Raw genomic sequence first — 23,992 nt, 5'->3', positions numbered from 1 at the left:
ACAACTGGTTCGTTCCATTACATCACGGTATTACCGGTTACAGTTACATCACGGCGTTATCGATTACACGCCTCTCAGGATATACATTTGCATTTCGAGGCAGAATCGTTACCCTCGCGTTGAAATAATGACTCATTGTTTCAACGACGATCGCTAATGCAGACGTGGTTTCTGCTGTACATCACGAGGAAGTTAATTAACGCGCTAGGTAATTTACAAATTACCAGATAATTTTAGAGGGCAATTAGCTGGTCGCAGTTTAACCCTTGTCTGTTTCTTCTGTCAATTTTACGCGTCGAGATAAATGTATTTACAAAGCGGTACGTGTGCAGTACATCGTTTCTTTTTTTTGTGAATATTTATATCTTTTATATGTTTATTTATATGTATTATAATCACATATAATTATTATATTTGTAATTTATATGTATTATAGTTACACAGCAATTAGATATCTATCATGTGATAAATCGGTAGAAAAATTACAAAATCTGTAGTATCAAGACTGAACAATGCGAATGTATCAGACAATTTTTCATATCCACGTACGATAATCTAAATTTTAATATAATTTAATCTGCCTTTTTGTTTATGCATATAAGGTTATGTGTGCGTACATATATATCCCAAATAAAATATTAAACAATTTTCAATGAACGAATTTACAAATTCAATTATTTATTTTTCCACTGTATTTACTTTTTGCATCCGTATCAATTTGACACTATTTACCATTTATTTGACATGATCTAACGTTATGTGTGCGTACATATATATCTCAAATAAGATATTGAACAATTTTCAATGAACTAATTTACAAATTCAATTATTTATTTTTCCACTGTACTTTTTGCATTCGTATCAATTTGACATTATTTACCATTTATTTGCCTACTATTTATTTGACATGATTTAACGTTATGTGCGTGTACATATATATCGCAAATAAGATATTAAACAATTTTCAATGAACAAATTTACAAATTATTTATTTTTCCACTGTACTCACTTTTTGCATCTGTATCAATGTGACAGTAAGAACGAAAAATTGGAGAAACGACATGTAGATGAAGTTTGAGTAGGTATACGCTTATTGTAATTTTGAAGAGGCAACAGACGGGATTGTACGTATCTATTAATAACACGATAACATAACAATGACTTACAAAGCGTCATAAAATCAGTCTGGTAATTGTAGTTGCTTCATTTATCAAGTGATATCGTGACGTATCTGTTTCGGCGCAAATCAGCGTTAATTTACAACTTCCTTCCGTCAAATATATTAATCTAAAACAATGTCGAAACGCAAACACTTATGGGATAACAATAGATAAATATCTCCAACTTGCTTCTCAAAGATACCATTTTTATGGCTAGCTAATTCTAAGAAACTTCTATCAGGTCACATTTTGTTAACTAAAACAATTTTTCCCATACGAAAATATTAAAAATTTGCTACGGAAACAAACTTTCTACTTAAAATTGATAAACTTTTGCTTGTCTTTAAAAGTTAAATCGAAAATATTCCTTGCTATGGTCGTGCTATTTTTTGGCAACAAGATAACTCTTGGTTGTAATGGAAAGTCGTCAAAAATGAATCTTACAAGAATAATAAAATTACTTATCCAGTGAAAACTATTCAGAATTGCTCGTATTCTTCGGTTATCTCGTCCAAAAAGCTCAATTTCTTTTTTTCTTCGGTCATCTTACAGTGGTTCAATCAGATCTTTTAAAGATTTATCGAGAACTATAGAAGTTTCATGATAAAAACTTTGCAAATGAAAAATGAAGAACTTCATTCCAGACAGTACAAACATTGTTCGATGCTCATCTAACGCAAACGTTCCACGTAAATTTGTTTTCTCGAATAAATTTATTATTTCCATAAAACCTGGTGTCCAATGAATTTCCACGAAGCTTCGTTTTATCGCATCGTTAATTCCGTCGATGCACGTTGTCGCATTCGCCGGACGAAAAGGACGCACAGACAGGTAGGCAGACGCACAAAGGTTAGTGCGCGCGTTGGTAGATCCAAGAGGATCTACCGTGGCATGGATCTGCTGTACGTTCTCGTGTAATCTAACAAACCGGTATTATAGGAGACGGCGGGCGTGATCCTTCCTCCGCGCCTCTGCCTATATCGTACCTACGACCTTACGACACTGACTCCTGCCTGCGAAGGGACCGAAGAAAAAAAGAAAAAGGGAAATAAGGTGGACGGCCCAAAGACGGGACCCCATGGTGGCGGTACAGTCATCTTCAAGTACCGCCTTCGATCCGGGTCTCAGATAGAACGCGGGTTTTCAAGCTCGTGCTGCTGAGAGAACGTTGCTCCTTTGCCTCTTTTCGATGTTAATTCGTCCCTTCTAACCTGATCGTCGACGTTCGATTTATTTCACTGTAGATCTCGTTTCCTTCGATGGAAATTTTCAGGATTTTGGAACATTTGCGAATGAAGATTTCCTTTGTTGCGAGTTGTTCGAGTTTTAGATTTGTTTCGTGTAGGCAAAATGTATAAAATCGATGTTCGATGTTTTGCATTAAGTTGTTCCAAAAGTGTTTCTCGTTTTATAAACAAATAACAGACGCACGATATTTTTCGTTTTATATTATTCTATTGAATTATGTACGATTGATTTTGTAGTAATGGAATAAAATGAATGGGAAGATCGTATGTGCAGTGGTTGCAGAGTATTTTCATCTTTTCATGGTCACTGTTTATCGACGAGTTTTAACGTTTTGTCTGTTATTTTCATCCTTAACATTTGTAATGCTGTTTCTTTGTTTCGAGATTGCTTCACAGACTTGATGCGTCGTATTCGCGAATTGTGGTTTATGGTCGTACGATTTCAAGTTGGGCAGATACTTCAAGTAGTGTTTTCCTGTTTCAAGGTTCGTTTATCCTTGAGTGCCTTTGATTTAGATTAATGGATGGATTCTTAGCGACGAGGAAACGTCGTTTGGATCATTTGGTTCGAAAAATGGATAGCCGGGGTTGTCACGTTCTTCTCGAAAAATAGTTATTGTTCTTTGTTAATAGGTATTGATCTTTCGTAACTTCTCCGTTCCTTAAAAATGCATTAAAATCATCTCATATTAAAGCAATATCTCATATCGAACAATCATTTATTTCAGTTTACGCAAACAATACTTTTACAATTTCAATTTACAAGTTCAGTAACTCGATATTTTAAAAATCACATACAAAAATCTCGAAAAATGTACAGATTGCTATACATGTGGTGTTAATATAAAGAATTTGTTTCACAACTTTCCTATTCTTCGACGATATTAAGATGCTCTATCAGTATTGTAACCTTGATCCCTTCAAAAAAAGCTCCAAGATTAAAACCAGCAACTCAAATAACCCAAAGAAAAATCTTTTCAGCGGCACCGGTCGATTCAACGAACAAGCTTAAACTCAATCAAGGACAAAGCAATTCAAGAAGACAATTAAAGAATCCTACGTTCAAAATCATTCACCGTTCACCTTAGGAGAGAGTCGAGGAATTCGATTTATCTGTGTCAGAAATCCTCGAGCAGACACGTTCGATTTCCGGGTCGCTTTTTATTCCGAGGATTCTTAACTTGCGCTAGAATCACGTGCACGTCGATGATCAGTCGTTTGCAAAATAAACACATTGACAAATACTCTGACGTTACTTCAGAGCAATACGTATTGTTTGAGAACATTGCGTCGCGTGATAAACGAACGATGCGCAGCCTCGCGAAGAAATAAGCGTATTTATCGGAAAATTTTCTCAGTTCTAGACAAAATGATTAATGAACACTATCATCGCGCGTATCTGTGTAAAACATCAGTGATTTTCAAACGAGTGTACCGCGAAAATTTCTAAAACACGCAATAATTAGCTATAAAGCGAGCATTTAGTCAACATTTTTGTGTCATCTATCAACACTAGTATTAACTTATTATAAATAATTAGCCATGTTACTGCGCCACGCCAGAAAAATTACTGAATTCTCAACACGAGAATTGATTGTAATTTTAATAAATAATAAAAAAAATCTATAGAACTACCACAGCAATGAAATTGACTGGTTTTACAATTTTATTTTCAAATTCCTACTTCATGTTGTATTTTCTCCCGCAATGATGTAACGACTTTGGCAACGATAACCAAAAGAATAATATAATGAATTTTATTCTACTTTTTATGTATTCAAACTGAAAATAATTTTGTATCAAGGCTACTTATACCAATACCAGTGAAAATGACCGGTACTTGTTAAAGTGTAAAAGGGTCCTACAATCTGTTTATCGAACTCCAATTAACCAGTTTCCTCGTTTTCTACAACTTGTCACGCGTTTTTACAATTTTTACCGCGTATCATTCGATATGATGATATCGGTTATCAGGAAAATTCCGGATCGATCGCTAGATGCTAACACTAGCAATACCACATCAATCAAAATGACTGGTTCTACAAATTTATAAATATGCCAATCCTCGTTTATGGATCATGGTCTCAGATAGATTGATAATACCAAAAATGTACTACATAACGTGGAATTGCTTCTGTAAGAAAGTAATAAATCAATAAATATACAAATATTCTATTATTACGTATTTTTTAAAGACCAGTCATTTTCGCTGCTGTTGGTAGAAATAACTTCGTGTTAATTATCGATAGTTTTAATGTTAAGTCTTCCATTGTATCTAGTGCGTCGCAAAATTTCAGCAATTAGTTTATTACAAGATATTGCGCGATGAAAAAAAGAAAAGAAAAAGAAAACGCTGAAAGTCCCTTGTGTAAAATACGTATAGAAAAACGAGAGAAGAAATCTCGTTGTGAGATTGATTCCAATTTACGCTTCGTTTCGAACGAGCGTGGACAATTTGATCACGTGCAACGGTGAATCGAATGCCAGCGCATGCGATTACGGAAGAGTCGCATCGATAAAAAGAGCGCGAACGTGAATCGAAATTACGAAGGCTCGCGCTCAGAAACAGGCTCGTCCTAATTTTTGACCGCCGAATATGGCTGCGCTCCAGCCTAACTGGTTACTGTCCCATCGTTCTTCTCGAGGGACACGCGCGCGATATACGCGGTCTGCACGCGTGACTTTGCGAGACCGCGTGCAATCAGACTCGCTGCGGGCCTCACTTTCACTCTACTCGCCGTGCAATTCGTTTTCATTGTCATCAGCGTCGCCATCGCCAACGTATGCACAGTTTCGACGCGCTCGATCTCACCGCGAAATTCGCGGGTTCGAGGTTGAATGGGTCATGCAGATGTTCGCCTGCCCATTTCTTTCTTGTGGATTCTATCGTTTCGAAAATTACAACAGCGACGGGAATTTTGTTAATTTTAATTGGACGATGGATTTGCGAAACTTCTTGCTACGTGTCGATGCTAATAAGCCGAGAATTTGGAGAATTCGTATTCGATCAAATATCTCAACAGTTCAAAGTATCATCCTTCTAGTTTCACGATCGAGTCGCTCGGTAGCAGCCGCGTTGATCAACTTCGTTTCAACTGCACCAAAATGCAGAGAAAAATGATGGGATATTTTAAACTTGCCTTGGAATATACAATATGTACAGTAAATGAACTCTGTGCGAGTGAGTTATTTGTTTCTTGAGAATGGAACATTAATCGTATACTTACGTAACGGAATTAAGAAATTGTCCAGAATTGCAGTTAACAGCTTTAGATCCTCAGTGAGAGTCAATTAATCAAGTCGTAACTTTATTCCGTGTAGCGATACATTTTATGACTCGAGGAAATGTAATGAATATTTTATAGCACTAAACATAGAACAGCGTGTTACGAGAAGTAGCAGCGGGCTGTCTTTAACAAACTTGGAATAAAACGTTTCCACAGACTGAAAAATTTCTTTGGAAAAGCTGTGTCGTTAATACGAAATTAATATAAAATTGAATAACGTTTAATTGATTTGAACAAGAAATTAGGATTGGACAAAGATCTTATATCGGTTGTATAATTATTGTACTAGCAGTAAGATAAAGACACTTTGATTTTTATCTTTGAATTGAAATTTTATCTTGTTTCGTGTGTCATCTTAATTCAGTTGTACCGGTTGGAGATAAATATCTTCGTGTCTTTTAATTTGGTATTTAATACATCCTGCTAACGAGTAACTTGATAACGCTATTACTAGTTTCACGATTGATTTACGAAGTATAAATTCAGGTAATGTAATCTTACGAGCTATTCCAAGTATAAATTACATTTACTTGTTTTTCACTCACGATAAATTAAAGGCAAGATGGATCAGGAGACATGATTGCAACATTAAGTCTTATGGAATAACCTTGGCCTGTGTCTACGATTAATCTTTGAATCATGCAAGTTATAAAAACTTTCACGTGTCCATAAACGACAAAACATAATATCATACACAACGTCGAAGGGAAGAAAAGAAAGAAAATTTTCTCATACCTGTCCGAAGATGACAAGCCATAATTTTCTTCTTCTGTTTGAATTACGACACGAGAAAAAGGAAACGATCTTTGTACGGTCTACTAATCCTCATTGAGAATTTTACTATGGAAAATTTTCTTGTTTCGCTACAAATTTCGATATAAAGAAGATAAAACGGGGACTTCGAATATGGCACATTTTCGTCAAAATTGAATAAAGTATGGTTCTACAGCTCCTGTCGATCGTTTCGATGCAGATCGCAGATATTTTATAGGAAGGCGATGTAATGTCGAACGCAAGAATCAAGTTAGGCGTTCAAAATTCATGGAACAGTGTAAATTAAAAACCGCTTTTCCCCAAAGTACGCTGGATGTGCTTTAGATCCTCATTCGTGGTTTCCATTTTATTACGAAAGTATGTTAATTTCGTTGCTAATCACCTAACGTTACGTACCACGTAAAGTCCGTATCTGATAAAGACGAAAGGAAAAAAGAAAATGAGAAGGCAATGTGACACGAAACAAAGTTAGTGGACGCTTCACGGCGTTAAGTGGCTCCCAGCGGGTTTGCCGCGGAATTCTTTTCGTTAGGTTCTTCGCACGATTCGAATGCACCGATATTAAAACTCGTTTCGCGATAGTATCTTTGCAGGATATCTCGATCGGGCGGCTCGTCGTGTCCGCTGCCATGCCAACGCCTTTAAGAGAAATTGCGCTGGTTTGTCGAAGAGTTGGTCCGCGCTAGGAGTCTGTCGAGGACTGCCTCCTCTTCTTGCGTTTCTCTCTTGAGATCTCTCTCGTATACAGGGTGTGCCAGCATATTCGTGTCCATACAATTAGCAATAGAGATTCTATGGGCAAAAACAAATCGAAAATGTAAAATACCATTTTTTCGTATCACGCCCCGTTTTCGAGAAAATCGAGTTCGAAAAGCGTAAACTTGAACTTGGCTAATTTCCCACGAGATGGAAGTAAATCATCGAGCGGAGGTTATTCCACACGTGACGGTAAGTCGAAAATGTGGAATGAAATTTGTTCATAGGACGCTTTGTTCTTTCCTCTAACCGAGGAAAATAAATGTGAAAATTTATCATACGCGTGCACGAGATTCTTAAACACGTTTGGACTTTATTTTCTTGAAAACGACACCTTAAATCGACAAATTTTATTCCACATTTTTTATTCGTTTTCGCACTTAGAATAGCCAGCTGTCGATCGTTTAGTCGTATCCAGTCGGTAATTAGCCAAGTTTAAATATACTTGACAAACGGGAAACTCGATTTCCTCAAAAAAAAAAACCACATGATCTGTGCTATGCTTTTGACTTCTTTTTTTCACGTGTGTAAAATCGCCTTCTTGCTGACTTCAACATGATTGCTGGGACACACTGTATACGTCACGTATTTCGCTCGAACATCGCAGTCCACGTCGTGCACGCGACGAGATTCGACAAAGATGAAAAAAAGTATAGGTTTTCTACGATTCTCGCTTCGTTTCACGGATTGTCGGGGATTTCGCTGCGGAAAAATCGACTCGCGAGACATCACTTTCGAAAGATCGTTCGATGCTTCGAGAATTACTCTTCTGTTCTGAGAAAACGTTGTCACGGTGATGGATTAGGATCGTTTGAGTGGCCGATAAGGATACCTCGGATTATTCCTCGCGACTCCAGTAATTTGTTTCGTGTTAAGTCTCTTGCGTTAAGAGAATCGTTCTTCCGTGATGGATGTTACATCAGGGGGATGCGTCTGTGGTCGGCGTTATTGAGCAATCGGGAATTATGGGCGTTTAGCGGGTTGAATCGATTAAACGATCGTGCGCGGGTTCGTTGACAGAGACGAACGTCGTTTGGTCGACAATTATTCTTGCGTTACGTTCGTTAACTTATTGTGCCTATCTCTACGAGCACCCATTAAATTGACGGGTAAACGAAAATACGCATTTTCTTTAAAAAATCGATTTATTCAAATTAAGTCCGAATTGAAGAATATTAGGCTTCGCGTTTAAATAAATTATTATTAAGTAAAAAGTCTTTTTTTTTAATTATCGTGGAAATGATAACAATAATATTGACACTAGAACTACCGATAGTTAACACGAAGCTATTTCTACCAACAGCAGCGAAAATGACTGGTCTTTAAAAAATACGTAATAATAGAATATTTGTATATTTATTGATCTATTACTTTCTTACAGAAGCAATTCCATGTTATGTAGTACATTTTTGGTATTATTAATCCATCTAGGACAATAATCCCTAAACGACGATTGACACATTTATAAAATTGTAGAACCAGGCATTTTGATTGGTATGGTAGTTCTAGTGTTAACGGTATAGGGTAATGATATTTATTGAGCACATAAAAAGATACTGTGCCCAAATTCAATTACCCTATTGTAAATAATTACAATAAGCGGAGACTGTTTACAATAATTGAAACTTTTACGAACGAAGCAAACATATAAGGATTGTTTATGAAATTAGCTAGCCTGTCAATTTGATTGGTTTCGTAAAGATAGGTATACTGCATACAAATTTCAAAAATTAGAAAGCTTAGGAAAAAATAATCGTGTGTATAAATTCTTTGAACGAAATGATTAATTTACGATTTAAATGAAATGATTTATCAAATTATTAATTTACAAAATGGTACAAGTTAATGCTATGGTTTTTGGGCTATTTCATTTCGAAGTTTGAAATCCGTCAGATTGACGGGTCCTGTAAACCTAGTGTTAATTGTGTTTTGCCTGGAGGTTGTACAGTATTTGAACTTTTTACCGTTTAGAAGAATACTTTGGAAATAAAAGATGGCCATTCTTCGTTATCTTTCGAATATCTTGTCTATCGTTCAGGATAAATTTATTGTCTCTTTTGTGTGTAAAAGGTACAAAATTATATGTATTTTTATACCTAATAAATCGTAATAAATATTTTAATTTATATGAATACAAGCATCGCAACCTTTAATTTAAGAAAAATTTGCACGATGAAATGTGAATCTTCATAGAGAAACTTCTATACATTCAAACGTGAAATAGCATTATATACTGTCTTCTTCTATTGAACTCATTTTTGGGGAAAATTGTACCAATGCGTTTGTACTAAGTTTCCGTCGCGTATCTTATTTTACTTTATCCGATATTTTCTTTCGAATTTTTCATTTTTGAATTCTTCACAAGTCATTTCGTTATCCGTGTTACATTGAATATAACATACACAGATATAGTATTAGGTTGTCCGAAATGTTTTTTTTTCTTTTATAAAGAAATAATAGACGCGCAATGTGTTTTGTTTTATATTAGTTTATTGAATTATGCACGAACATAATAATAGAAATAGAACGAAATGGATCACACTTAATTCAATAAAATGATATAAAACAGAAATTGTTGTTCATCTATTATCACCTTGTGAAACAAAAGAAACTTTTCGGATAACCTAATATCGTTGAATTGTATATAATTTTCCTATATAATTTTATTAGTCTTGTTATCCTAATCTGTTTCTTTTCGATTTATAAAAAGCTTCAACTATCTCAGATCTTTTTATTACCATCGGTATACTCATATAATATTACATTGAATATTATGTTATAATATAATCTTACTTACTACTAATCTAATTAACTAATCTAATTACTACGATCCGATTAAAAGTACGAAATAGATAATATGATTTCACCTTTCAATTTTATACCACTTTATCCGTGTAGAATACCTAAAAATACAAAACAGACAATGCGATTTTATCTCTGTGAATTTCATGCTTTATTCCTGTAACAAAATTAACTTCGACACCCTCGGTTCGAAACGCTCTAGTTCCCTTTAATTATTCGTTGTTTGTGTATACCTTATGAATTCGTCTCAGAGACGAGATAAAGAAAAGAGCGATAAAAAGAGAAAGGAAAAAAGAAAAATGGGCGGAAGAAATATCGTCGTTGACGGATGGCGGTATAGTAAGAGATGAGATCGGCCCAGACGAAACTTTGGCAGGCTGCCAAAGATGAAAATGGAAGCATATCTCGTCTTTCTGTGGCCGAACTGCCGGGTCGACGAACCCAGCCACACCGATCTCTCTAGTTTCTACGCCACCTTTCTCTCTCTCTCTTTCTCCATTTTCACAAGGGGTTAAGTCCTCTATCCTCTCTCCCTTTCTCTCTCTCTTTCTCTTTCTCTCTCTTCTCGATTTTGCCCGCGAGCTCGCATTTAGATTTAGAAGCATCCCTGGCCGCTCCGGAAATCCGTCGTCGCTTTCATTCCGACTGCTTCTTCACAAATGCCGCTTCAATGATTTATTCACGCCGCCAATGATCCATCTTGTCGACGAACGAAATTGCTCGAACAATACGACAAGTGTGAGGCTGTATTTTGACAGCTCAAATTTTCGTTATTAGCAGCGGCTGAAAATTTCGGATCACTTTTCCAGCTGTATCTATATTGAATCACCTGTTTATCGTGTTATTAATTTGAAGTTAACGCTGGTACGAATATGATAATGAATAATTTCATTTTCTTTACTTTGATAAATGTTTGATGGAGTTTGAGGAGCTGACTGGATTCTAAGCTGATTCCGAGCCTCTATCGAAATTCCTGGGTTCTATGGAATTTTTAGTAATTGAATAGCAAGCTGTCTATACGCAACTCTTTTCCACTACAAATTTCTTTATTTTTATACGCAACAAAGATCGAGGAATTTCTAGTAATCGAATAGGAAGCTTTTTATATGCAACTCTTTTCTACCAGAAAATCTTTTATTTTTATACACAACAAGGATCAAGGATCTTTTTTTATTTTATAATTAGAATAACGTGAACATTGAAATTGGTAATCATTTTTTATTATTTACTTTCTTTTACTAGAAAGACGACAAATGTAAATACGTTGTGTAAGCCTCTACCGATCAAACTCGATTTCGCGAAAGCTGATTCAAACAGGATCTATGAAAAGTGTATATTATCAACGAAGAAATTGTACAACGTGATAAAATTCTTTTTCGTTACGAAATAAAATAAAAGTTTCTCTCTACTGAAATTAACTCGAAATGGCAGATCATCTGATAAATTTAGATAAATCCTGATAAATCCAGGAGAAAAGTTAATAAAATTCTTCAAATAAGAAATTATCTATGTGAAATGTCGTTTCACGTTTAACGCGATAAAATGACGTATGTAGCCGATATTGAACTTTCTCCATACAAATTGCTAACGTACATACTTGCACATCAAATATTCCACTTACTACTTTTTGTCCATTCAGAAAGTAGTAACAATGGCGACCGAAAGTTAACGGCGCGTGCGGTTTCAATCTGTGCTTTTTATTATTCTACAATGGAATTCGCAATATTTCTAGCGGTATTGTTGTATCTAATTTCAAGGCGAGAAAGACGAAGTATAATTACGGGCGTGTACCGTAAACGTAATTGAGGTTCTACCAGTGTCGGTGAATAAGCACAAGAGACACTATCGTAAATCCTTTTGTATCTGCGTCCTCGACCGCATAACACGTCTTTCGTTGCTCTTCCACCGTTTAAACCTTTCGCATATCGACGGATCTATCCTTTGCTTCTGTTTAAACTATCCTGTTCAACATTGTATTTAATTGAAATTAATTATAGATTATTATTGTGTTAAGTTTAATCGTGATCTCTCGTGTTATACTAATCGAGGTTGCTATGTATAATTAAAATGGAAATATGGATATAACGTATAATTAGAGAGGAATAGGGTTCGTTAACGAAATTTTTTCCCATAAGTTTGTACGCTTTCATTTCAATCGACGCAAATGGTGCGTCATAGTGCGTTTGAATTATCCAATTGCAAGTTGCGGTAGTGATGCGATTGTTGTAAATAAATAACTTAGAACGGCAAAACAGTAATGGACGGTATATTGGAACAATCATTGTGCCTTAATATAATAAATTTTATTATAAAAGAAAGGGGAGTTTTAGAAATCGTGTAGATACGTATGTACTTTCTCATCTGACACGTCTACATTTTAATTAATAATTTTATGCTAATTTAAGTAAATCATGTTATATTTAAGTATGAGAAGAAATTAAGTTTTCCATCGTCTTTGTGCATAAAAAGAGATTGCTAAAATCAGAGTGACTTTTCCCGATTTAATAAATAAAAATATAAATCCATATAAATATCAATCCATATAAATTGTTAGTTGATCGCTGGTACCTGAATGATACGAAACGTTCAATGGTTGTACATAAAAAATGTATATAAAATAGGATATTAAATTTTATTGATTCGAAATTCTATTGATACGAAACTAAAAGATATATTCTTCAGTTAAGAAAAAAAAAGGAATCTGCGAACTACGATATTACATAAATCTTCGATCGCTAAAAATACTATTAACAGAAACAATTTCCACTTTGTAAAACGCAACGTGCAAACGTGATGCAACAGTGTGGAAACCTCACGCGTGTAATTGATTCAAAGTTCACGAACCCAGCGAATCGCAACGAAACGGAAAAACGAATATAATTGACGATGAAAAAGTTCGGAAATTTAAAAATCTCTGCGTTTTGAAACATAATCTCCACGGATGAAGACGATGTAACGCTTGAACTTGAGCAAGAAAAAGATCTGCACGTGGGCGGCGCGGCTAGAATTCTTCTGAGAGAGCGGCGATCGCGCGTAAACGAAGGATTTAGAGTGACGCGGCGACGATTCGCTACAAATAAACCGCTGGCACAGACAGTGATATGATGTCACCACCGAACGAGTACCAATGTCGTTTGCGCGTAATAAAATTTCGCGCCTAGACTCGTGTAGATCGCTGATATGTACCTACCAGGCTCTATTTGCTGGAATCTTCTGTTGCTTCACCACGAAGGAACACCTCGTTGAAACGTACGTTTCAATCGTTGAACGTAGCACGTGGCTTTAACAATATTTTATTTAACAATATTTTACAATTACAACTTCAATAAAATTAAAAATGATTTATTTTCAAAATATTTGACAAACAGAGGATTGTTTATGTGATAAAGCAAGAATCGTTCGTGTTGAAAATATTCTGGAAATAAACAATTTTCTGTACATTCGTAGAGGCTCAAGTGGCAGTTTTTTATTATATCTATATACCGGATGGTCTAGAAATCTTCACGATTTTTCAGGCGCTTCCGATAGCCGGACAAGAAAGAAGAAAAAAGGTTTCGAACGAATATTAAGCAACTTTCAACCATCTACGCATTGTGGTATTAAAAACTTCAAAAAAAAGCTAAAATCTCTTTTATTTTTTAAAATGGAATACGTTTCTTTTTTTATACATCATTAGATGCATTTTTTAATTCTCCAGAAAAAGTATCCAGATATTTGGATGGAAAATTGATTAATTTAAGAGACATTTCAACGTTAATTTTGTAAAACTTATGACTCATGAAAGACAAGAAAAACATAAAAGCAGAACAATTCTGTGTCGTCCTTGTTTTTTCGTACGAAGTTTTACATCATCAAAGTTAAAATAACTTTTAAATTAATCATTTTTCCATGTATATAAATATTTTTTTTTAAATATAGAATACATGTATATATTTTTTATATGCATGTACAATACAATTTTTAAATTGTCTTAGTTCATAGACTATACACATTTTATTTACGTTTTATTATATTTTTATTCGTATTCTCACCGGACATATTACGAAAAATGGGATAATAGTAAATATTTATTTAAGTTTGCAATTTCTTCAGGAAGATGTGTATTTTGCTTAGGTTAGGTGCTGTGCATGCACATTTGTAAAAGTGTTGCGTATTCTATACGACAGGCAGTTTCCTTTCATATTTTAACATATGCATGCATTGATGAACTTTAGTCATAGAGCTATGTAAATAACGTACATATGTAATGCAGGTAATTCTTCCACGCACGACGTTACCTATTTTCAAGTAATTACATCTTTGACTAACATGAACGTGCGACTGTAATTCTTTTCGTTTCGTAATTTCCTTCGCTGATCATCATTAAATTACAGAAGTACATTTAATGGAAAGTTGTAAGTATAAAAATCAATGTACATGTATATCATTTAGATTTTATTCCTTCAGTTATGTCAAATATTTTACAATATTCTCAATTATTGTTTAATAATATAATATTATAATTATAAATGTAATTAAAGAAACAGTATAATTTGAAATTATATTCATATGTCTTGGATATATTAAATGTGAAATTGATTTTACTAGAATATAGATTTACACCAACTCATTATCTATCGATAACACAAAGACGCGATTTAAATACAATTTTGAAATATAATTTTCGCAAAATTATAATTTTTTATCTTCATAAAATTTGCCAATATCGTAACACAGAACGATATTACGATATTAAAAAACGAAGCCCGAAACTGTAGCAGCGTTTCTTCATCTTTAACAATTTCTGCTCGACACGAGCCTCGAAGTTTATTTTTCGTTGTCTATTTTTAATGCACCTATTATTTGTCAATATCACAAACCAGCAGCTATTTTTTTTTTTTTTTTTTTTTTTTTTTTGAAATCTAAATTTTGCATTCAGCGATGAAATGTCATCGTTTATTCTAGACGGTTTGTCAATGCGTCATCATCGAATTAGAACTGTCTCTATTCGTTGATATATGTTCGACGTGTTGAGAAAGTGTTACGATTACCGATCGTTTGTTCGATGGGTGATCCATTCGATTTGCACGTCGATCGATCCTACGTAACGCGTTCACGTAAATCTGTGTGATTAATCTCAAGTGAATGATTGTCAGTATTCGCATGGTCTATGATAGCTCATTTTCATAAGATTACGATTCGAAAAACGCACACAAGTGGCGAAACGTTAGTGGGATGTAATTTACAGATTTGAAATTCGTAATTTCCTATGTTGATTGATTGATTGATTGATCGATGATGTATCACTCCTCTGCTAATGACTTATACTAGCGGGATTTTTAATTCGCACATTTGTATAGACAGTTTACTGTTAAAATTACATAGAATGGTTTTAAATTGATTTGCACAGATTACAGAAATTAAAATAAACAGGAAATTGTAAAAACAGTTCGAAATTTCTAATGTATTTCCTATGGAAAATTCATTGGAAATATCATTATCTGTGTAATAGAATATATTACTTTTAGCGGTAGAATCATTCCATTTTAATATTAAGGAAAAGTTTCAGGATAATACCAAGGAGCTAAAAAATCCTAATTATGAAATTTCTAGAGTTTCATATCGTAAACAAAGAAAGAAGAACCTGGTAGGCTCTTTTGTCATATTTTCACTTGTCAGAACAAAATAGAACGTACCTTCTATCTCCATAAATAGACCCATTTGCATATGGACAGATATATGCTAGAACGAAGAACCCCAGTCATTGAGATAACGAAGTCGTATAATTTCATTCACGAGACGAGAATTATCGCCTAACTTTTCCCTCTGAATATTTTCAAAAATATCTCGTCCCCCTTATACCAATATTATACATGCGACTTAATGGATTGTGTAGAAGCAACTCACACTCGAATATAAAATAATCAGATAATTTTAGAAATGATGAATCAAGTTTATAATACAATCTACGTTGATGTGTTGCCTATATTTGTTATATTCAATGTTATTTTACAATTTACAACGTATATTACATTCTAATTCAATAGTTCAAAATAGAACAAAAGGGAAAGATAAACATTCAGTGCACTTCTTTATACAAAAATGAGAATTTTCACATTCATAATGTTGGCATAAGGAAGATGATAGATATAAATAGCTTTAAAACGTTCGATGGCTAATCGGTGTTTATATCGATTTTCGTAGAGTTAACGCTATTTAGAATTACATATCGGAGTAATCAAGACGATAAATTTACAATTTTACATAAAAATTTGTTACATTTACAACGATGCGTTTTTGGAGATTTAAGTAATCCAAAGTTTTCGTTTACTTTTTACTGTGATTTTTCTGGTATGTAAAATTGGTAAAAATTCATAGATATTTGGATAATCTGCAGATTCTCTTCGTACATTCTCCATTTTAATTTCCTTCGCGGAGTCGTTAGAAATTCTAACGTTGATTACGCCGTTATCTGTTCGTTCGTTAATCCATCGTTGCGTTTACGTGCATACAAACATTGTTGGCTATTTTCACAATCTCATGCGCAAATTTACGATCCTTGGAGATTCAGCAGAGAAGATCGATTTTACCGTGCATGCTGGCTTGTTCTGGCAGCGAAAAAATTGGGTCGATGGTATTTCAGATTATTGTATAAACAAACGTGGCTGAAATGGTTTCTCAATGCTCGTTTACGTTTCGTCTCGAAAACGACTTGAAATAGATTCAGAGAACAAAAGGAAGATTCTCTGGTCTGTTGATATACGTCACGCGAATTGTTTTACGATTCTCTTCGCACTTTCTCGCAAGTTAATCTAGCGCAGAATGTTTACTATTACGCAATGAATTTGTATCTTCATTCACGCTTTAGCTTTCTGTTATATATATATATTGAGAAAGTATATGTTTGTTTTATTTCTGTATTAATGAAATTTTGTGAGTTGAAAGCGAAATCGAAGCAAAGACACTATACCTAAAACTAAGTACAATTCGTTCGAATATACAGTGTCATACTTTTTTTATCGCCTTCACATTTGAATACAAAAGACAGATAATACAGGCTATACGATCCTATGTAACATATATACAGGGTGGTTGGTAACTGGTGGTACAAGCGGAAAGGGGATGATTCTACGCGAAAAAAGAAGTCGAAAATATAGAAAATTTTTTTTTTTAATTCTTCCACCGAGACAACGACCTACAGTGAGATCCGTTAGAACGAGGCGTGATAAAGTGCACGCGTACCGAACGACAATTCAAAGTCGATTTTCTCGAAAACAAAGCCTCGAACGAAAAATTTTTATTCTATATTTTCGACTTCTTTTTTCGCGTAGAATCACCCCCTTTCCGCTTGTACTACCAGTTACCAACCATCCTGTATAATATAATATATAATAGCTTGTTTACGTTTTCGGCCCAAAATTCTCGAACGTAAATCGTAGGTTAAGGGGTTAATAACGACGTAAAATTTCAATTCTTTCGTGTGATAGATCATCATCTTACGATATAAGTATATTAACAATATACAAATTGTCATCAATCGTTAAAATTATCAAATATAATAGAAACTATATGAACCTGAAACGATCGATTGGAAACAAAAAGCATGATCCTCGTAGAGTTTCAACGAGGTCGTTCTACGGCTCAATGAAATCTTGTTCCCATTTTCCGAGTGCATCTGACGACTAGCCAGTTTTCAGGTGATCTCTTGTGAGATTTCCTAAAATGGTAGTGACGACTCGTTTAGTACTACGCGTCTCGAGGTATGATCATTACCTTATACGAACTTCACAACAGTAAATTGCTAACAAATTATTTATTTTTAATTGCTAACATATTATTTATCTGTATATAACGTATGTGTCTCTTATTATTGAAATGGACTATCGAACATAACACTTCTTTTCTTTCTGTTTATCTTTCATCTAGAGCGGAGAATGGCTGAGATTAAAAGTTCTGGAGGTTCAACCAGAACTAACGAAGCTCGGTGCCACGGTGGAGGAGGCTACCGAGCTTTCGAATGCACACGACGAAGTTTTGCTTCGATTACAGGTAAATAAAATACATCTGATTAGTACAAATTCATTTTTTCTTCACTTTGTATATCGATATTTCCCTTATAATTTATTTATTGTCGACATTAAAATCGTTGCCAAAATTACGAAGATAAGAAAATTACGGAAGCATAGTAAAATAACGAAGAAGAAAAAGTTATGAAGAGAGGCTCGATGTATATATTAGGTCGTCCGGAAAGTTTCTTTCATTTTATAAAAAAATAACGCATGCACATTTTTCGTTTTATATTATTTTATCGAATGATCCATTTTGTTCTATCACGATAAAGATCACAACGTTTGACAGATTAGGTTTCATGTTTGTATAAAGATGCGTCCTTGTAAAAGACGTGTCTGTAAAAAAAAGATACTTTTCGGACAACCTAATATTTTATTTGATGCTGCATATTTTGTACTTTTGAAATATTACTGCTATCTTTTTAATTTCTTATTTCTTATTTAAATACTGTGTATTGGAGAAAATTAAAATTATACGATTTTCACGTATATTGTTCTTTCGTTTCTGAAGTGTACCGTGATGTATTGTATATAGATTCAATTCTATTAAATACAAAACAGATATTTCAGAAAGATCTCAACGAATAAAATATAACGAATTTTTGATAAAAGAGCAAACAGAGCCCGGTAGAGGAATTGCTTCGGCAGGCTGATCAATTGATCTCGAACCAAAGGCCAAGAGCGGAAGTGTACGCCGCGATGGCGGAAACGTTGGGCCAAGCTTGGCGCGACGTGAACGAGCTTTTGGAACGTCGAAAACAGATCCTCGATTCTAACGTGTTGTTTCAATGGTTCGTAAAATTAGCTACTTCAAGAACTTGTTTATGCACGCAAGTCCTAGTTAATCTGCATATATTTATATACGAAATCTGACGTAGTCAGCTGGACTTTAAATAAAAAAAAAAAAAAAAAAAAATAGTAGAATATCAGAAAACTTTTTGAGGATCAAAGATCGTCAATATAATACTTTTGGTGTGATATTGGCAATTAAATCGATTCTAGTCTTTCTATAAATCTTTCGATTTTGTTTAAAAATCTGCCCTTCCTATATAAATGTAATTCAATTTAATAGAACGACAATTATTTTGGACAACACATCTTTTTTTAAATCTTTCGATTTTGTTTCAAAATCTACCCTTCCTATATAAATGTAATTAAATTTAATAGAACGACAATTATTTTGGACAACACATCTTTTTCTAAATCTTTCGATTTTGTTTCAAAATCTACCCTTCCTATATAAATGTAATTCAATTTAATAGAACGACAATTATTTTGGACAACACATCTTTTTCTAAATCTTTCGATTTTATTGGAAAATAAGATAAAATCTTCCCTTGTTACACGAATGCAATGAAATCTAATAGAATGACAAATATTTTTGACGATCTATAGTCGAGCGGAGGAATGTCGAGAAAGTATGAAAGCTCTTGAGATGGCATGCAACGACACGTTGCTGCCGATCGAGATCGAGGCGGTAAAGAATTTCTTGTCGAAAATCCATGATCTTCGAAAGAACATGCTCGAGGCGTTGATGGGCGCGCTGCAAGAGGGAAAGAGTCTACTGGATCGGCTGAAGGAGATCGCGAACGAAGGCTCCCTGGATTCCAGACCGGATAGAATTAAGCTGGAAGCTGATCACGGTGAGCGGTTATAGTTAATGTTTTCTTTGGAAAAACGGTTAATTATATTCAATGTCACAGTTTTCTTCGCGCACTCCCTTTCGCTTTTAATCGATGACATAACTGTGGTGTGTTCCTTTCGCTCCGTTTCGGTATGCGTGCCCGTGTCCTTGAAACATCCAATCAATTATCTTACCACCATCGAACTTCCTTTTTTAGATAAGGCTCGTTAATATTACGATAATCTATATCTTTGTTTTAAAAGGAAAACAAAATCTAGAAACACCATCCAAAATCTCTATATCTTTTGAAGATGTTCATCTTTCGTTGAATTAAAGTATTTTTCAAATTTTTAATTTTAGAGATATCCCTTTTGTTAATAATTGGAATTCTGGTACAGAGATTGCAGTTATAACGTAAAAATATTTTCGAAATATTTTCGAAATATTTTGGAAATGTGTTTTCGGTATATGTTATAGGTAGGTGTATGTAGTAAGAGGAAATCGTTTTGTTTATTCTTTTACAGCGGTGTTGAAAGTCGAGAAATGGTTGGAAGAGCTTCACGACAGGAGACGGCTGATCGAAGCGTCGTTTCGTAGCAGAAAGACACAATTGGAGCAGTGCCTGGCTTTAGCTCTGTTAGCGACCGATCTACGTGATCTCGAAGAGATCTTAAACGACAGAATCGCTGCTTTGTCGAGCAGCTGCGATCAGCTGGGAGATTCCGCATCGAGCGCGGAATTGCTCCTGTTCGAACTGAAAAAGTTACAAGCTGAGGCTAAGGTACCACATGATTGTTATATCTTAAGTCTAACTGTTCTAACTATCTGATCTAATCTTCTTATCTTCTTTGTTATGTTTATCCTTAATTATTATATTTATTGGATATATTACCCTAAACGCGATAGAGAATTCTTAAACTAGAACTATAATTTTTTTGTGACATTGCAAATAAATAAACTTTTCATAGCATTTTTAGGGTATTTATCTCTGTTATACATTGTTTTATTAGGTTGTCCGAGAAGTTTCTTCCATTTTATAAGGAAATAGTAGACGCACAATGTTTATTGAATTATGCACGAACATAATAATAGAAATATAGAAATAAATTGTTGTTCATCTATTGTCGCCTTATGAAACGAAAGAAACTTTTCGGACAACCTAATAATACATACTGAGTATTGAACGTATTATTATTTTATATTATATTATTGCATGTTTAGGAACAATGTCTATGATATTGTAAATGAAATTTTAAATTAACCTTTTACAGCATACTTTTTAATATTTGTTACATTTTCAATTTTAACGTTAACATTTTAAATTAACATTTTACAGCATACTTTTTAATATTTATCCTAGTTCGATAGATATTCGGCACATTTGGAATAGAAATGAGCGGATGTAGTAATAAAACGACAATTCTCAAAGTGCTATTACAGGATACTTAGGTTTAAGTACTTTTATTAAAAAATTGGTCGACATATTTTACATAGGAATTTCAAGACAGATCGATCAAAATAACGAAGTCAACCGAACGATTAGTGTCATCGGGACACTTTGCCGGTGAACAGGCGACAGAACAAGCTTACGCGATCCTTGGCGCCGCGGCTGATTATGTCAACGATTTGGATCAGTACGAGGCGTTGTTGAATAGAGCGGTGGCCTTCTTCGATTCGGCGAGATCGGTGAGCATTGACCTTTTAAATTTGCCCTATTTGATATTCCCATTATATCCAATTCATTGGCAATAAAATAAAATTTATTATTTACTCGTAAAAAATAATCTAGTACAATAAATTAAAAACAATTTTGCTGATTTTGTATCATTGATAAATAAATATTCCAACAATAATAAATACATCGAATACTATATATTATAAAAAGACGGAATCTAAAGATTAAAAAAAATGTAAATTACGAGCTTCGAATTTTTAATTTGTTCTATTATAAAAATGTCAGTGTGGAAAACGAGGATATCGAAGTTTGTGATTCTTATTTCGAAGGCAATTACAAAGTTAGATCAGTTGGAAATTCAGCTGGTGACGACGGAGCATCCCCCATATTCGACGAAATTAGCTCGTTTCCATGCTCAGACCGTCGCCACCATCGAGGACGTCACCGCGAAACCTTTGGCGGAAGGATACGCCCTTCTAGATGTCACAGGAAGAGGAGCGCCAGGAGCTGAGGTTAGATTCACAGATTAATAGCGACAACTTAATTGTAGTAGACCGGTTGGCATGCATAGTCAATGAAATCGTTCGATTCAATGAATGATTTCTAGTATTCACCTTCGTATGATCGAGAGCTTCATTCTTTATAGAATTGAAATCAGATGTACTTACAATTTATTGGAGTATTTACAATTTTTGCAAATTTAACTAGCAAACAACAAGTTTCTCTGCGAAAATTACAGTCAAGATATCGTTATCTGAAATTTTTAGAATTTTCAGAAGTTTTATTTAAAATCTTCCGCGAATTTGAAATAAAAGTATGTTAATATAAAAGTAATTATAATTGTCGAGAATATAAATTTTAATTTTGCTTTAATTTAGATACCTTTGAAATTGCTACATATTTTCCTAATTACTAAGTTTCAGTAGATTAAGGAGCGAGATACTAAGAGTATCTTCTGTTTCGTGGCCATAAATATACTAGAAATATATATAATTTTCGAGAACAGTCAACTTGAAGTTTTACTTTCATTTAAATAATATCGAAATTATTACGCGTTTCTCCGATTAGCGGATTTCCTCGGGAAGTGAAACTTCGAGAGCAGTTTCTCCTATTCCAACTATGAAATCGAAAAGATATTAACAAAAGTGCTTCCAGTTTCCGAGAAATTAAATTTCAATTTTACCTAAATTTAAATCCAATAACGAAATAATTACATATTCTTCCAATTACAGAGTTTCAATTTCTCAGGGAGTGAAACTCCATTCAACGCCTATACATTTTGTAACTCTGCCACGAAAATAATATTAATAGATCGACATAAATTTCAGTTTTACTTTAATTTCAATGTAATATCGAGACAATTATTAGGTTGTCCGAAAAGTTTCTTTCGTTTTTTCAGAAAATAAACGCACAACTTTTTTGTTTTATATTATTTCGTCGAATTACGTACCATTTTACTCTGTTGAAATAAACGCTGCGACATTTCACAGACTTGGTTTCACGTTTGTATGAAGGTGCACTGTTGTAAAAAAAACACGTTTGTGTAAGAAAGATACTTATCGAACAACCTAATACATGGCCTGTTAATTAGTCAAGTTTCAAGCTTCTTTTCTAATCCTTCAGGGTGTGAAACGAGTGGTGGAGGAACTGGAAAATCGGAAGATCCGTTTGATGGAACGGTGCACAGCTCACGAGAAGGAGAACCTCGAGATATCGAGGATCATAAATACGTTCTTAGACAAGCACGACGAGCTAAGAAAGTGGTTAATGAGCATACCCGAAGCGTTTCTCCAGGGTCACCAAGACATGGGCAGCGACGTGCCAATGGCGGAGGATTTCTGTCGGCTGCATCGTCAGCTGTTGAACGATCTCGAACGAAGGACCGACGAAGTGGAGCATTTAGAGTTCGAAATTTTACCAATTCGAGAACGATTGGAAGAAACGCAGAAATTAGAACTACAGTCGAAAGTGGAGGAGTTAAGAAATTCCTGGTCAAAGACGAAAGAGCTGGTAGCGAGTAGAATCGATCTGGGATCGCTTTATTTGCAATTTCATATGGCAGTTGAGGAACTAACGAGGGAAATTGAGTCGATCGAAAGCGAATTGAAGAGACAAACGGATGTTTTGGACGAGAGGAAGATCGAACAGCTTGGAAGACGTTGGAAAGATCTTCAGCCGCTTTACGTCAACCTGACTAACACTGGCAAAGCGTTTCTGGACGCTGCTATCAAGGTGTGACATTAATTTCCTATTATCGAATTTATATAGGTTGTTAATATTTAATAGAATTACGAGAGTAATCAAAATGGTGAATTCGTGACTTCTCATTAAAATTTTACGAACTTAGAACCGTGTACTTTTAGAGACTTGAACGACTTTTTGCAAGGTATATGGATAGAAGCGAATTTTTCTTTTAGCATTAGATTAGATTCATATAACATTGTTGTTATACAATATGGATGATATTTACTGGTACAAATATGATTAGTGGCGATTAGATACTCGAGATGCTAATTTTTTTTTTATATATTTTTTTAATTTATTTATTAAAATTACGATCAATTCTCGCGTTGAGAATTTTCAATAATATTTCTGGCGTGGCGCAGTGACATGGCTGAT

At 34.4% G+C, this 23,992-nt stretch overlaps 1 protein-coding gene across 9 annotated transcripts in view; it reads left to right on the top strand.

Moving 5' to 3' along the window:
- LOC126871420 (titin) overlaps nucleotides 1-23,992 on the top strand; it is an 81,542-nt gene that overhangs the window by 18,161 nt on the left and 39,389 nt on the right. For all 9 annotated transcript variants that reach the window (XR_007691650.1, XR_007691651.1, XM_050630255.1 and 6 more), the window contains 7 exons: nucleotides 17,932-18,054; nucleotides 18,687-18,865; nucleotides 19,470-19,717; nucleotides 20,223-20,479; nucleotides 21,193-21,384; nucleotides 21,703-21,885; nucleotides 22,997-23,605. Coding sequence is in view for 7 of the 9 variants with exons in the window: in XM_050630255.1 (XP_050486212.1) it covers nucleotides 17,932-18,054; nucleotides 18,687-18,865; nucleotides 19,470-19,717; nucleotides 20,223-20,479; nucleotides 21,193-21,384; nucleotides 21,703-21,885; nucleotides 22,997-23,605 (1,791 nt within the window). In the remaining 2 variants the exon portion in view is untranslated. The remainder of the gene's footprint in view (nucleotides 1-17,931; nucleotides 18,055-18,686; nucleotides 18,866-19,469; nucleotides 19,718-20,222; nucleotides 20,480-21,192; nucleotides 21,385-21,702; nucleotides 21,886-22,996; nucleotides 23,606-23,992) is intronic.

This window comes from Bombus huntii, chromosome 1, assembly GCF_024542735.1.
Source record: "Bombus huntii isolate Logan2020A chromosome 1, iyBomHunt1.1, whole genome shotgun sequence".
NCBI lineage: Eukaryota > Metazoa > Arthropoda > Insecta > Hymenoptera > Apidae > Bombus > Bombus huntii.
Note: the sequence above shows the minus strand (reverse complement) of the source record. Positions and strands in the feature narration are given on the sequence as shown.